Source organism: Mastacembelus armatus, chromosome 5 (assembly GCF_900324485.2).
Source record: "Mastacembelus armatus chromosome 5, fMasArm1.2, whole genome shotgun sequence".
Taxonomy (NCBI): Eukaryota; Metazoa; Chordata; class Actinopteri; order Synbranchiformes; family Mastacembelidae; genus Mastacembelus; species Mastacembelus armatus.
The window spans coordinates 28,441,971-28,456,265 of record NC_046637.1 but is presented as its reverse complement, the minus strand read 5'-3'; the positions used below and the strand labels follow the sequence as shown (position 1 = coordinate 28,456,265).

At 42.5% G+C, this 14,295-nt stretch overlaps 2 protein-coding genes across 5 annotated transcripts; both read right to left on the bottom strand.

Annotated features, from left to right (window-relative positions):
* Positions 1-762: 762 nt before the first annotated feature.
* fblim1 (filamin binding LIM protein 1) lies at positions 763-6,238 on the bottom strand. 3 transcript variants are annotated; one of them, XM_026306507.1, is made up of 9 exons: positions 6,047-6,234; positions 5,646-5,909; positions 5,004-5,380; positions 3,925-4,076; positions 2,941-3,034; positions 2,669-2,838; positions 2,182-2,360; positions 1,860-1,980; positions 763-1,763 (listed from the first exon to the last, which is right to left on the bottom strand). In XM_026306507.1, the coding sequence occupies exons 3-9, from the start codon at positions 5,362-5,364 to the stop codon at positions 1,653-1,655; spliced, it is 1,188 nt and encodes a 395-aa protein (XP_026162292.1). In that variant the 5' UTR covers positions 5,365-5,380; positions 5,646-5,909; positions 6,047-6,234; the 3' UTR covers positions 763-1,652. The 3 variants fall into 3 exon arrangements, with proteins under 3 accessions (XP_026162292.1, XP_026162293.1, XP_026162291.1); XM_026306508.1 differs by having other exon boundaries at positions 5,013-5,380; positions 5,646-6,238; XM_026306506.1 differs by having other exon boundaries at positions 5,646-6,234.
* A 2,285-nt stretch (positions 6,239-8,523) lies between these two features.
* On the bottom strand, positions 8,524-14,239 carry slc25a34 (solute carrier family 25 member 34). 2 transcript variants are annotated; one of them, XM_026306510.1, is made up of 10 exons: positions 14,115-14,239; positions 13,602-13,694; positions 12,970-13,516; positions 11,497-11,562; positions 10,943-11,095; positions 10,720-10,854; positions 10,390-10,610; positions 9,186-9,226; positions 8,921-9,101; positions 8,524-8,806 (listed from the first exon to the last, which is right to left on the bottom strand). In XM_026306510.1, exons 2-7 carry the CDS (start codon positions 13,652-13,654, stop codon positions 10,422-10,424), a joined length of 1,143 nt encoding a protein of 380 aa, XP_026162295.1. In that variant the 5' UTR covers positions 13,655-13,694; positions 14,115-14,239; the 3' UTR covers positions 8,524-8,806; positions 8,921-9,101; positions 9,186-9,226; positions 10,390-10,421. The 2 variants fall into 2 exon arrangements, with proteins under 2 accessions (XP_026162295.1, XP_026162296.1); XM_026306511.1 differs by lacking the exon at positions 14,115-14,239 and adding an exon at positions 14,017-14,050 and having other exon boundaries at positions 9,186-10,610; positions 12,970-13,694.
* Positions 14,240-14,295: the final 56 nt, after the last annotated feature.

The window sequence follows — 14,295 nt, the reverse complement described above, 5'->3', positions numbered from 1 at the left end:
GGAGTACCGCGCGTGCTTGACAGGGACGCTTTCGTACAGTGGCGCGCACGTAAGGATCAAGCTACGGCTCGTGAGCAGGCTAGTCCGTAGGGTAATCAAAGTTATTGATCGGAATCAATCCCCAGCACAACGGAGCTCCCATCATTATAGACGCTGATCAATACTCGATAAATATGGATCTGCTGTTTCATTATTTGTTGAAAATTAGTCTTTTGCTGCCACATATGACAGTAAACACGAGGCTGAGGCTGGTCTGGATTACCAACAGGTCAAAGTGTGGCGACAGACCTTAACGGGACCTCAAATCCCCCATGGGCCCCATTTATTCACTCGGTTATTTATTGATTTATTTTTTATAGTCTACTATGAGAGCAGCACGTTGGTTTAGTGGTCAGCACTGTTGCCTCACAGCAAGAAGGTTCCTGGTTTGAAACCCATCAGTGGCCTTTCTGTGTGGAGTCTGCATGTTCTCCCTGTGCTTGTGTGGGTTTTCTCCAGGTACTCTGGTTTCCTCCCACAGTCCAAAAACATGTATGTCAGGTTGATTGGTGACTCTAAATTGCCCATAGGAGTGAGTGTGAGTGTGTGAGGTTGTTTGTCTCTATGTGGCCCTGTGATGGACTGGGGACCTGTCCAGGGTGGACCCCTGCCTTTCACCCAAAGAGAACTGGGATAGGCTCCAGCAGATCCCTGGGACCCTGGTTAGGACTAAGGGGGTATAGATGATGGCTGGATAAATAACAACTTTGCTTTTTCCAGCAAAAATGTTTTAATATATGTTTTTTGATACATAGAAATAAAATTCCACAGACAAGTAATTTTGAGATACATATTATAAATAAACAAAAACTGTCAGCTGGGATGTGAATGAGATATTATTTAGTGTGATGCCAAATGAGTGTCAGCATTGTTGTCGTTGAGGCCCTGTGGTCCAGGAAAGATCTTCATATATTAAAAATGTAGATGTAATGACATTCACATCGAGAGCACCTTCAAGTTGTGGTCCACAGTGAGTGCTTCAGGATCAGCTAAGGTGCTGTCTTGTTTCTACCTGCTTTACCTGAGCAAGTTAAGGATCCATTTTATTACAACAAAATTCAACCAGCTGCCTAAAGTTACTGCAGCTTCAAGTCCACAGGTTTTGTATGACAAAGAAATATTCTTGGACAGTGGCAGTTAAAAGTGGTTAAATCTGCATTTTATATTTTAGCAAAGAAAGAGTTTGGTTACGATTTGGATTACCAGTTACACAATCATCATTTAAACTGTAATGTTCGTCTCCTGCTCCTTTGTAATTCTTCATGTGTAATTTAACTAATATTATGTATATCAAAGCCTGGATTGAGATATAAATTATATATTAGTTTATACTTTTATATAGCTTTGTATATAAAGTTTAATTTTTTATAAAAGGGTTAATGTGATTGAGAAACTGGATACTTATTGAGATTTTCAAAATTTCTGTTGCGTAAATATATTTGGTGCATTATGTGGAGTTTATTGAGTGCAAAATTATCAAGTTTTAAAGAGGAGTAGGATGATCTTCAGAAAAAAAGTATATGCTGAACAAAAAATTACCCTTATTTTTCAGTTGGAAAAAATATTCGTGAGCTTTAAATGCACATACACAGTCTCTGATCTTGAGGCCAGTTTTAGTGCTGGCCAGAAACCAGGGTCAGATGGCAGGATTTGCACAGCATCTTTCCATCCAAAGGATAGCAGCCATGCTCGTTTGGTTCAGGAGAGAGCTGGATGATACAGACCTGCAGACAATATGAGCATTTACTGACAGGTCGGTATCAGTGTTTGTATATTTGTCAGTGTGTCCATACAGAACATCCTGCATGCAGGACGCCTACCTCACATCTGTAGCAGTTTTCATGGAAGGAGCGGCCAAGACATTCAACGGTGTAGCTGTCGGTACCATCTTCTTTGGGAATGATCAGCTGGTTGCAGGTGCTACATTTTGGGGCATATTTTCTTCATGGACCAAATTTTAGAGGAAAGAAAATATAATCCAAAGTAATTTGATTTGCAAAGCAAATTTCAAACAGAGTGGCAAAGTTACACAAGAGTTAAATAGACAGATTTAAAAGCACTATGAAAAGATAGATAATAAAACAATTAAAACTAAATATATACTTTCAAAATCTTAATGGATGCTATGTTTGATTCTCCTACCTGTAGTAGTCCTGGAGGCAATATACTTCTCCAACTTCTCCCTGAGCAAAAGCTTGCTCTCCAATTTGCTGCTTACAGGTTGTACAGGTGAAACAAGAAAGATGGTATGCTCGCTCCAGTGCACGGATCACATGATCTGTAATAATCTCCCCGCATGCCCAACAAAGTTCCAGACTGGCCTAAAACAAAAAAGAAATGTTTAATGCAAACATTTTTGTGAATAAAAGACATTACCAACACTCCTGTTCAAACCATTTAAATCTTTTTTTCATGCTGAAACACTGTTGCCGCCTGGAAAGTAACCACAGTCCAAAACTGTACATTTTTTACAGCATTTTTTGGGAAACAATTAGCATTCATGTAAATTATACATCATTTGAAGTAAATGAGCATGCTAAAAAACATTGGTAAGGTAATTTACAATTTGCATCTGTATTTGCAGCAGTGGATGCATCCTGTAGTGGATGGTGTATTGGCTTGGATCTACCTGATAGCAGTCTTCACAGAGCGGGATTCCTGCTTTGTTGTAGTACTGTTTCCCAGCCAGGGGGATGTGACAGGATCTGCACTGGAAGCAGCTGTCATGGTAGGTCCTGTTTAAGGCATCTATTGCGGGTTCAGTAAAAGCCACGGGTTTCCGACAGAAGCCACACACCTCTGTGTTGTACACATGAAAAGTGGGTTATAATAAAATATGCGCTGTCAAAACAGAACTGTTTACAGTCTCAGTGGTGAATGTGTAAGTAGAGATTGTGTTACCTTTACTCCCCCTGTTTGTGTCTTGGCCATTTTTGCTGATCTCATGAGATTGTTCATCTTGATTTAACCCACTAGATGGGGTCCTTGTTTCCACCTTCAATGTCAAACACCTTGTTAATGTAAAACTAAACTTCAAACTGGGACAAGTTTACAAATTAATTCAGCCTCATATGGCCAATTGCACCATTAGCAATGCTTGATTTTGAACATACTGGGGTCATGGCTAACGCTTGTAGGACAAAGAGTTAAGAGTGGCTCTAAAGGTTTCAGGCTAAAACATAAAATTCTTCCAAGAAAGCCAAGAGGCCAAAACACAGTATAAATTCATATAAATCTTTGCCTTGTCTGTGTTTAAAATTAAAATTACAAATGTGGGGAAACTGGATTTCTTGAAGCCCTCAAGCAGAATGTGAAGTAGCTGGAAAATAGTAAAAAATCTGTTCTAAAATAGATTCAGAAATAAACTACGAGGTGCCTATCAAAGGACCAGTTTACAATAAATCAGATGCAATGACAACAAACAAACTATAAAACATGAAAGGCTCTGGAATATGTGAGAAGATAGGTACTCAGTCAAGAAAGGGAAAGTCTATTTACATGTTGAGACTCAGCCCCCATTCCTGAGCAATGCTTTCATTGTTTCTACACAGAAATGGGGTGGTAGTGATAGGAAAAAAGTTTCTTATAAAGATATCAACCATTTGGAAAGTGCTCTCTTTGTGAAAATAAATGTGCCCCATTCATAAAGTATTTTTGCTAATTTAGCCATATCTGAAAGACAGCTGTTTTTCCTTCATAATGCATTTTGCAGATAGCTCTTCACAACCACTACAGAACATAATACACTTTCTGTGAAAGTTGTGGAAGGTTGTAATCATGAACTCTTGGAAAAAATTACTTGTTTTCTTGAAGTGCTAAACATAAAGATACTGGCCATGCAAATGTGATTGGTTTTCAGAGACACGGTGAGAGGAACTGACATACCTCTCTGCCGTAAACTGGCTGCTGGCCTGGGGTCAGAGGGCGGGACGGCGACGTCTGGACAGGAGGAGGTGGTGGAAGTGCTGATTCTTCAGAGAGCAGTGTTCCCAGAGATGAAGGCAGTGCAGCAGCAGGAGGAAGAGGAGGGAAGAGCTCTGTTTGACAATAAAAAGACTCATTTGAAATCACTTTGTAGTAACTTACACAGAAAAGTCATATAAACAGACTGAAGCACAGAAATTCCTGAAAACTCAGCACCAGATTGAATAATAAAATAAACTCATAAAATATAAAATATACAGATAAAAATATATACAGATAAAAAAAACCCAGAATATAAATGATTACATTATAAAAACTGGTTAAAATAGAGAAGAATAAAATGGAACAATGAATAAATAATGATAATGAAAATTCAGATATATTTGTGCCTCAGAAATAGTTGAACTAAACTTTTATGCATTTTCTAAAACAGGAAGCCAAATGTGATCCAGTTGAACAGCTGCTCTTCATAGATAATACTTTATCGTTTCCTTCTCAAACATCCAACACATCCTGAACGTGGCAGTGTGAGAAGAGGGTTAACAATTTTTCCAGTTACAAGAACACAACGATTTTGCATCACACTCTTATAACAGTGTTGACAGGTAATGTAGCAGAACCAGATATGTTATTTTTTAGTCCACATCTTCTTCTTTCCTGTCCTACATTACCCATAATTCTACTGCCATCAGTTTGCACAGAGATTCAGAAATAGCCAAGAGCTGCTACCCAGAAATGAAGTTCACACAAGCAGATTTTTTCACTTGTTAAAACTTGTAGTTTTCCACCTCACACCAACTCAAGTGACCTCACTTGAGGCAATTTACAAAATTTCCTGCAGCTCAGTCTGGAGCCACAAAAGGCTTTATACCTAATCTTTATACCCAAGTTAGAAGGAGACGTCCTGAAATATGTGATAAAGGAGGGAGCATGTCCTGATGGCCTTAGTTACACCAAAGTCTCAAAACAAAGTAACATAAGATTTGCCAGTAAACTATTTAGCATGAAATTCCCAATAGAAACTAGACTCTCATAAATACCTGAAGTACCTCTGCCATCTTCTTGCAGCTTTGCTCTGCTGGGTTCTGGTTGAGCAGCTATGGGGCACTGAGGGCCTGAAGCTCGGGCCGAGGCCCCTGCATGAGTCCGGTCTTTGCTGTCTATGCTGCTGTGGGACTCAGACGGCGAGTGATCCTCTTTCTTATGTCTGGGGGCGTGGATGCTGTCAGTTGGGTTGACTCGTACAGCGGTGTGTTGCTTGTCTCTCGCCGGGGCGCTGTGAGCTTGGAGGGTGTGCTGCTGCTGTGTCACAGTGGCTCGGTGAGGAGACGCCAGAGTGATGAAGACAGAGGACACCATCCTTTTTGGTGGAGCTGCTGATGCCATGACTGCCTGAGACATTTACTGTCTAACAGTCCTGTTTAAAAGAAGAACCAGAGAATAGAAAACCTGTTCTGAGCTTTTAAGAACAAAACACACACACACACACACACTCGTGAATATTATATAATCTAAGCAGTCAACTGTGCTGGAGTTCCCACTCTCACTGTAGAGAGGTAAATTCACACCCTCCACTGCTTTGATTATCTGTAATGAATGGTTTCAGAGGCAGAGAGTACAAATATGAATCATCTTGTTTCCATTAAACTCGCTCTCATGGCCTGTGAGCTGCCATTACATACCTGTGAGAAAATGAGGCCTGGAGACTGTGCTCTCTTGTCTTCTTTCGCCTTTGCTGTTCTTTATCTGAAAACTTCTGGTTTGTTTTCCCTCCTGTAAGCTGCCACAGTGAGAAGACTTTACTCCAGCAGAGAGAGCGACTATCTGCAGAAGGCCACTCCTTTTCCTTCTGCACCTCCCTCCCCAGCTCTCTCAACCATCGACCCCTCCTCCTTGTCTGGCCGAATGACAATACCACCTCCCTCCCGGCCGTAAAAGGTGAACAGCTAATCTCGGGTAATGTGCAGTAAAAAACATGACACATTCAGTCACTATGAAAACTTGGCACACGCACACACATGTTGGCATGATTGCACGTAGACACACACTCATGCTAAGTCATGCAACGATTGTGCAAACTTACCAAAAGTACAGTCAGACTTCTAACAAATGCAATCTACAATACCACAAAGTTTCTCATGAGGTCTTTGTCCTTAAAGAGATAAGTGCAGACGCACAGTGACCTCCCACTTCGTTATCGTTTAACCTGCCAGCAGGATGTGACTGTACCTGCCTTTTCTAGCAACTCTCTTTCTCCAACTGTCCTCTTTCTCTCTCCTGTGCAGCTCTGCCTTATTGTTCTGTCAGCTTTATTTTCCCTACCTCCCTCATCGAGTCTGCCTCCTTTTTCTTCTCCCTCTTTCCTTCTTCCCTTCCCCCCACGACATTATATCACTTCAGCCTTGACTCACCATCAGTGTCTCATGGCACTGGTTCCATTTTTGCCTCACCGGTGTTTGGAGCAGCACACACCGTCTGCATACATGTGGAGGATTGATGAAGCTCTTGTGCTCAACTGTACAGAAGCAGCAGCTCTGCAGTGCAATGAATCAGGGCATTGTGCAAGAGGAGTAGCTGGTATATTAGGAGAGGGGGGACAGCGAGTGATGTCTGTGAGAGCTATGAAAAAGCTGCTTTGTTGTGTTTGCTGCGCTCCACTAGAATGACTCTAAGCAATATCAGTTCTTCTAATCAGCAAATATTGTGGTTAGTTTCTGGAGCCAACCCTTATGAGGTCTACTCCCTTCCCAGGAGTCCAACAGGAGAATGGTGTGAGAAAGTAAGTGTGGAGTAAAACTCGTGGAAGGAGAGTGAGAGAGGGTTAACGGGAGACGGAGATGAGGAGAGTGATGGGGGTCTCTGTTGTTCCAGCTCTGCAAAGGAATGCTGCGGTGATGTCACAGCTGCAGGAGGGAGCATGCCTACTGATGACACAATCCCCAGACCACCATGCTCCACCCCCCCAACAGCCAAAACCCTCATTAAACCCTCTGAACCTCTTCACTGCTTCCAATACCATGACTTTTTAATTTACTCACCAACGTTACGGCACTTTTTAAAAACTTGTTTTTAATTTGGTGGATGTGCAGGACAACAGTGATGGGGAAATGAATGAAGAGAAAGGAAAAGGAAAAAACAGTAGATAAGAAAAACAACAATTGCATGTTTACAAAACCACTGGCTGCTCATTTCCTAAAGTGAACATCTGCAGGGGTGGAGGAAAGTACTGCTCAAAAAGAATCGCTTCACACAAATATTTCTTAATTTTGCCGGAAATCATTGCAGTAAAGAAAAAGTAAAAGGACGTACTCTGAGAAACAGTTAACGGAGTACTTTAGCTACAGGGTAACAGGAATTGTGAGAGGCCTAAACATGTGGATCCTACATTTCCTATAAAGCAACTGGATAGAGTATTTCAAGTTCCTTTCATTAGGCCCTCCTACCACCTACATGCCTGCTTCTTTAATAATAGATTTTACTTTGCAATGATATTTATTTATGTTACTATTATTGGCTGATGAAAACAGCTGTGTTTTACATTTAACAAAGAATAACCCTGGTGATGTCATAGTGATGTCATCAGGGTTAGTAGGGCGTAAAAAACTGGACGTGTGGGATTTTTCACTTCTTCTGAAACTACTGCAGAGCTGGACTGGTTTGAATCTAGTTGATGCCAGAAGGAAAGCAGCAGCTGCAGTGCGGTGTGAAGTTACACTCTAAGGTCTTTCCTACTTTGTAAAACAGCTGTAACGTTCAGTAACGGTCCGTCCACAGTTTATGCCACAACGTGAGGCCATGTTCATTCTTCTGTCAATGGAAATATTAAGTGTCAGTTGTGCTTGCCCTTATTCTGTGACAGGACCCGTTTGTGTTTGCTCAACCTTGTGTTTTCTTCCTCCTAAAAATGAAGAACAGCAATTTTCACATTTCTCAACATGTAATAAATAAGAGACTTAATGCAGAGCTTTACCACAGCTTGGTCCTGAGAGGGCAGGAGACAAACTGCTTCTCCCAGGAAAGTGATGAAGACGTGGAGGACATCGGACCATTCACCTACTGCCAGGATGAGAACCAGCAAGGCTCCCAGTCGCCGCTCTGCTGTGCACAAGACGACCTCTGACCTCGGACCAACCTGCCGATTCTTGGCTTAAAATTAGAAAAAGTTACACAATCAGGCCAAAAGGCTTCGTACTTGTGTCTGCTTGTTTTCTGAAACATGGAGAGTCCTCTTGAAATATACATTACCTTGTGTGTTAATGTTATTATTCTTGTGTCTTTCATTCTATTGTTTCTTGCCTGACTTACGTCTCTTATTTGTCACTGTGCATGGGTAATAGAGCCACACTAATCTAAATATTTTTCTGTTTTCGATCCCATTTCTTCCTAAAGCACCTTGTTTTCATTTGCCACAAACTGCTCTGATCACTACCTTGAACACAGACCACCAGCACAGTGTAGCAGAGTGTCAGTAGAGTCCAAAACTTTAGAGCATCCTTCAGGGTCAGAAAGTGGTCATAAACCGTAGCAGTGGAAGCCACAGTTGCTAGACCAAGAGCCAAGACAACCACTTTTTGCAGTGAAGCCAGTTTGGTGTGTCCGGAGGTCAGGAGGTTGATGCATTTCCCACAGTAGCGCTCTGTGCTATGACGCGGGTAGAGTCTGGCCACATGACTCCACAGACTGTGGCTGAGGCTGTCAGACCCCAGCTGAGAACAGCTGCAAGAAACAAGCTGAGGGAGCTGTGTGGAGCCCCCTGATGGAGGAAGACCAGAGTGCAGGTGAGGCCACAACCCAAGGAAAACTGGCACTGGACCTGGAGGAGGTGTAGGCCAGGTCCTCCTGACTGAAGAAAGATACAGGAGCATGGATGAAGAGAGCCAGTCTAGAAAAAAAGGATCAACCACCTAAAATAGATGTAAAACAAGACTAAATCAGTGTGTCATCAGCTGGAACTCACCGGTCCTGCTGACACCCAGGTAGAAACAGCTCTGACAGAAACTCCAGGACTATGAGAGAAGAAACCCTCGGGCCCACCAGAGACAGGAGGACAGTTAGGGGCCAGAACTGGAACGCTGTTCTCCAGCTAACTCTCAGAGCACTGCTGGGTGAGGATGTCCTCGGTTTCAGTTTCAGAATAACTGTGGACAGAAAATTTGACATTAACTCTACTGATCCTACAAGTTAATTTGATTTTTTCTTCTTTTATTAATTGACAAACTCACCTGCATTGTCATCAGACTGCACAGCACTGATATTCCACGTGCTTGAAAAAGCAAACACCACAACCAAAAGTAAGAAACTAAGAAACTAACAAAGCAGAAGTGTTTTTAAGAAATAAAATACAGGCTTTTTATTAGTACAAAACACATCAACTGGCCTTGAAGAAAGTAGTCAGTTGCGTTTGGATTATAATGTGTCAGAGGTTCCAAGGATCCAGGAGAAAGGGAGAAACATTTTTCTGTTTTGACAAGGACCAACACAAAAAGATCCGCTCTCTTTCATTCTAAGTCTCAAATCTCCAACCTGTTCGCAAACCACAATGAAGAACGAATCAGTTTACACTAGACTCCTATGACCTAAACCCTGGATAAAGATTTGGCGAAGGTTCACACTTCCTGTATTTACGCCTGCTGATCAGGTTTGAGCACGCTCCATGTTTAAGGGCCAAAGGTCAAATGTGATTAGACCGTAGTCAATCTAATCATTTTCTACTGAAAGTCCTCTCAAAAAATGATGAGGTTCACAGAACGACTTTTAACTGGTCGAAATAAAAACACACTTGGCTTACAATGCCTCTTAGACATGTATTTCAAAGATCCAGCATTTGGGCCTCAGAGGATACAAAAATCAAAATGATCAGTAAATATAAACATTTAACATCCAGGTTAACAAGAGTTTGGCATTAAAACCACAAGAGTTTAGAGCAGCCACACTGGATTATAAACAGAGCTTCTCTTTTAATAATCCAGGCTTGTTCTTCAGGTTGTCAGTGCTCCGTTGATGAGCAACCCATGTGGGAATCACGTCTCTCGCTTCATCTCGGCTGAAAGCTGACAACACAGTGGCTAATGGATTAGATGTTAATTCATCATTTGAGGTATTTTCAAGTAAAACCTGATAGTTGTGAGAAGTTGGATAGGAACTCCTCAAAATGTCTGTCAGTCCGTGCAACGTGTGTCCATCCTCACCTGTGACATTTTGGGAACTATGCCTCCGTGCTGCACTACGGTAAATACAAAGCTAAAGCTAATAGCTTCTTAGCTTAGCACAAAGACTGGAAACAGCTGGCCTGAATCTGGCTGCCTACAGACATAAGGATCAGTTTTGTCATCTAACTCTCAACAAAAAAGCAAATAAACATTTTTTCTCCAAAATGTCAAAATTTAAATTCAGAGTTTCATTCATTCATTAATGGACCATCTCAACTGAGTCCAGTCGTCATTGGAGTACGTTATGTTCTAGCTCCTTCCCTGGCTGTGGTTATCTTTCACTGCCTGTTGCCTCATGAGATCCCAGAACAGCATGCTCAGCACCGTGTGTGGGGCCAAGCGCAGGAAGACGGGGCCCATGCCTTTGTAGAGCCCCAGCATGCCCTCAGAGTGGCACACCTTCAGCATGCAGTCAGCAAATCCATGGTACAGGCGTCCCTTGAAGGCAGATAGAGAAACTGTTTCCATAGCTATAGTGTGAGCATGCATTTACACACAGCAGCCAATCCTACCAGTCTCTTATGCTGTTATGATGATTTAAACTCACCCTGCGAAACTCATCCACTGGCTGGTTGTAGAGCCTCGTACTAATGACGTCAAACGGTGTCATTGTGATGGCCACGGCGACTCCACTGATCATGGCCGATACCAAGGCCGTGAGCCAGCTGTTTGGACTGAACCACTGCAAGGAAAGAAAGTCAACATTAACTGGAGTTGGATTTTTGACTGATGGCATGAGCTGTATAATGTCAGCTGCTTATCACATCCACCTGGAAATGTGACAGCCAGTTCTTGGCTGAGGTGAAGGTCGCCAGTTGTGCAGCTGATCCCACCATGACTCGAGGCACGGCGCCATTCACGCCCCTCCAAAGACCAATCAAACCTTCTCTTCTGTAGATGGTAACAAAGGCATCAGACACTCCCTGAAATGGAAGAAAACCATTACCAGAGAATAAAAATGCCTTATAACACACATCGTTTCTGATTAAGGGTTAGGGTTAATGTCTGAGTATTATTTCTGGTTTTACAGACAAAAAAAATATTATTGCTTCATAAAATATGTTGGATTGTCTTTGATTAAACTAATAAATAACAACTAGTTAGAATTTGCTTTAACTAAACCAGCTACAACAAACTGCTGGCACTTTAATGTATCAGAGAAAACTATATATATATATATATATATTTATATATATACACATCAAGAAATTGTATTACAGTAAGTTTACACTGTGGTACTACTGATCATGGTACTTAAATAACGTATTCTAATACATAATACTTTTTGTATTTATGTGTCTTATCTCGACCGTGGTCGTCTTACCAGGTGGTTATGCTGGTGACCGACTGCTATGGCTGCCACAGTCTGAGCCTGCAGGTGAGTCTTCACCTATGAAGAAAATGATGATGTGCATTCAGACCAGACCAACAGACCAGACTGTTCTGTGCCAAAAATTAATTTATGTACAAAACCAGGTTCGTCAGTAAAGTGGGCAGTGTGCGAGTCAGACGCCAGGGTTGGGCATCAATTACAGGTGAGTCTGCTGATGTTCAGCAGGTATGAGTTACGTAACATGCACTTTGATAGGAACTTATCTAAGAGATTTCTGCGTGATTCATTTACACCAAACCTTAATGAGCAAACTCTCTGGTCTAACCTTCAGTTCTCCTTCCTTCATTTACTGTCAACAACCCACAACAAGAAGCCACAAGATACTGTATATTTTCGGCAGCAGTGGGTAGTTCAAAGCAACGTGCAGGGTATATTTAGTAACCCACATACAGTCACACAATATTGTCTTTCCTTAGACTGGAAGGTTTAAACGACAGCTGGGGCAGGAAAACAACAACACTACTGCTGTCGTATAAAAGAGGAGGTGCCGAAGACATGAACGCAAATGTGCAGTGAATCAAACGGGTGTCACCTGAATTTCTAGGTTCATGTTGAATCACAACATGGATTTGAGTCAGACTGTCTTCAGTCCAAATGTTGTCTAACCTGTCTCCTTAAAACACACCCATGTAATGCGACGTTGCCTTTGCGCTGCCAGATGAAAATATATTTAGGACACTGGAGACGCCTTTGAAACTAAGCTGGCTTGTTTTTGTTTGTGCACACTTGCAGTACTGTTCTTCATGTGAAACACTGGTGATGTGCAAAAATCAAGCTTTCTTCTTTTGTCTTCATATCACTGTTCAACATGGTCCCTGGTTTTCTTTTAACTCGTGAGTTGTTTAGATATTTAACTCGTTTTCTGTAACATGTTGAGTGTAAAGAGTAATTTTATCAAACTATTCACTTCCAATATGGTGCATAGGGTTTAGTTTTGGACCCTGCATACGTCAGACACCAAAGAACGACATAAAGGCCGATGTCTTGTGCCACGTTTAAGAGACATATTTTAAATCTACACAAGATGCTTCAGAGACTGCTCTTATTGAATCTGATATGCAGACTGAATCCATATCTCAGAGCAGTGACTGTCTCTTTTGGACATGTATATTTTTAATGTAACTGGTCTCAGTATAAATTTATTTACCAATGGCTTCTAATATCTATTAATATCATCAAAGGACCCAACCTGAGGATCCAGACCCCCTCTAAGGGCTGTACAAATGATCTATGGGATTACAAAACAATTGTTTGGAAACAATAAAGATCTTCTTGCTCTTTTCTTCCCAGATTCTGTTCAAATTTGTCTCTTTAGGACTCTAAGAACTATCAAGACTAATCAGTCTGAGAATAAACTCACAGACCGTGTGATGAGAGACAACAAGTACATGTCATTAAACTTACCAAGTAGGCAGGAGAGGCAATGAAGGCCCCCAGTGCCCCGACCACTGCCCCTGCCAGCAGGCTGCCCCCGTGGAATGAGGTGATACCCAGACTTTCACAATAGGAGTACGAGCCCAGCCTCACACCATTCATCAGCCCCTGGTAGATCAGCCCCACTGAGAGCCCCTTCTGCAGGCCCCGGAGCCCGTCTGTGCGGCCCACCACCCACAGGGCCTGCAGGACTCCCCGGTAGTGTCTCTGGTAAGATCCACGTGCACACAGCTCTCCCTGAAGCTGCAGACGGGTCTTTACAACTTCCAGGGGATTGGTGAACACACAGGCTGCACAACATGCAATAGAGCCCAGGGCGAAGTCCAGAGGAGGCCAGACAGCCGGAGGGGGCGGCGAGGGGCCAAAAACACCATGAGACACAGTGGATGTCATCGTCTGGGACGCCTGGGTACCAAACACAGACTCTTTGGATGAGGTTTCCACCAACTGAGCAGTGGTCATCCCTGAGAAATGATCTTCACAGTTTGTCCTGTCAGTCCTTGCAATGATCTGCCCCCTTGGGAGCAGGGAGAGAATATTGTACTTGGCACAGAGCAGTGGAGTCAGAAACAAACGCTATCAGCCTTAGTGACGACTCTCACAAGACTCTGCAGGTCACTGCGCTGCCCTGGCTTCCTGCTGTGGTGACTTTCATTAGCTTCCATGACGTTCAGGCTGGTCAGAACAGGCACCATCTGCAAGAGAGCGTATTCCTACTTATACAAAAATTATGTAACGAAGAAGGTTAAGGTGTGTTTGCACAGAGAGTGCTCATGAATCAGCAGAATACTGAGATAAACCTCTTGCAACAAACATCCAGGTTCAGCTCACATGACTGACTGGTTTCAGAAACCAGTCAGGAAACATTTGAGACATGAGGAAATTCATGAACGTTGAACATTTAAATACAGAAAATACAGAAACAGGCTGAAACCAAACATGAACGGATGTTTCCTAGAAAGCAGCAAAGTATAGACACAGAGCTGCTCTGTCAAATTCATTCAAATCAACACACACCTGCACAAATATGTACAACACAACTTCCAGTGACACACGCCTCAAACAAAAAAAAACGAAAAATAAACAGGACTTGTTCCTTTCATTCATAAACTCACGATGATCCGACGCAGCTCCTCGGCTCCATCACCTTAAACACGCAGCTTCATGGTCAAAGTCTCCTCCCCTGCCTCAGGTCAGAGCCAATACGGTGTCAGCGGTGTTCGCCACCGGACCACATCCCTCAGCCTGCACGAATCACGCGGCTCTGCATTGAGCTGCTCCTGCTCTGCTCCTATA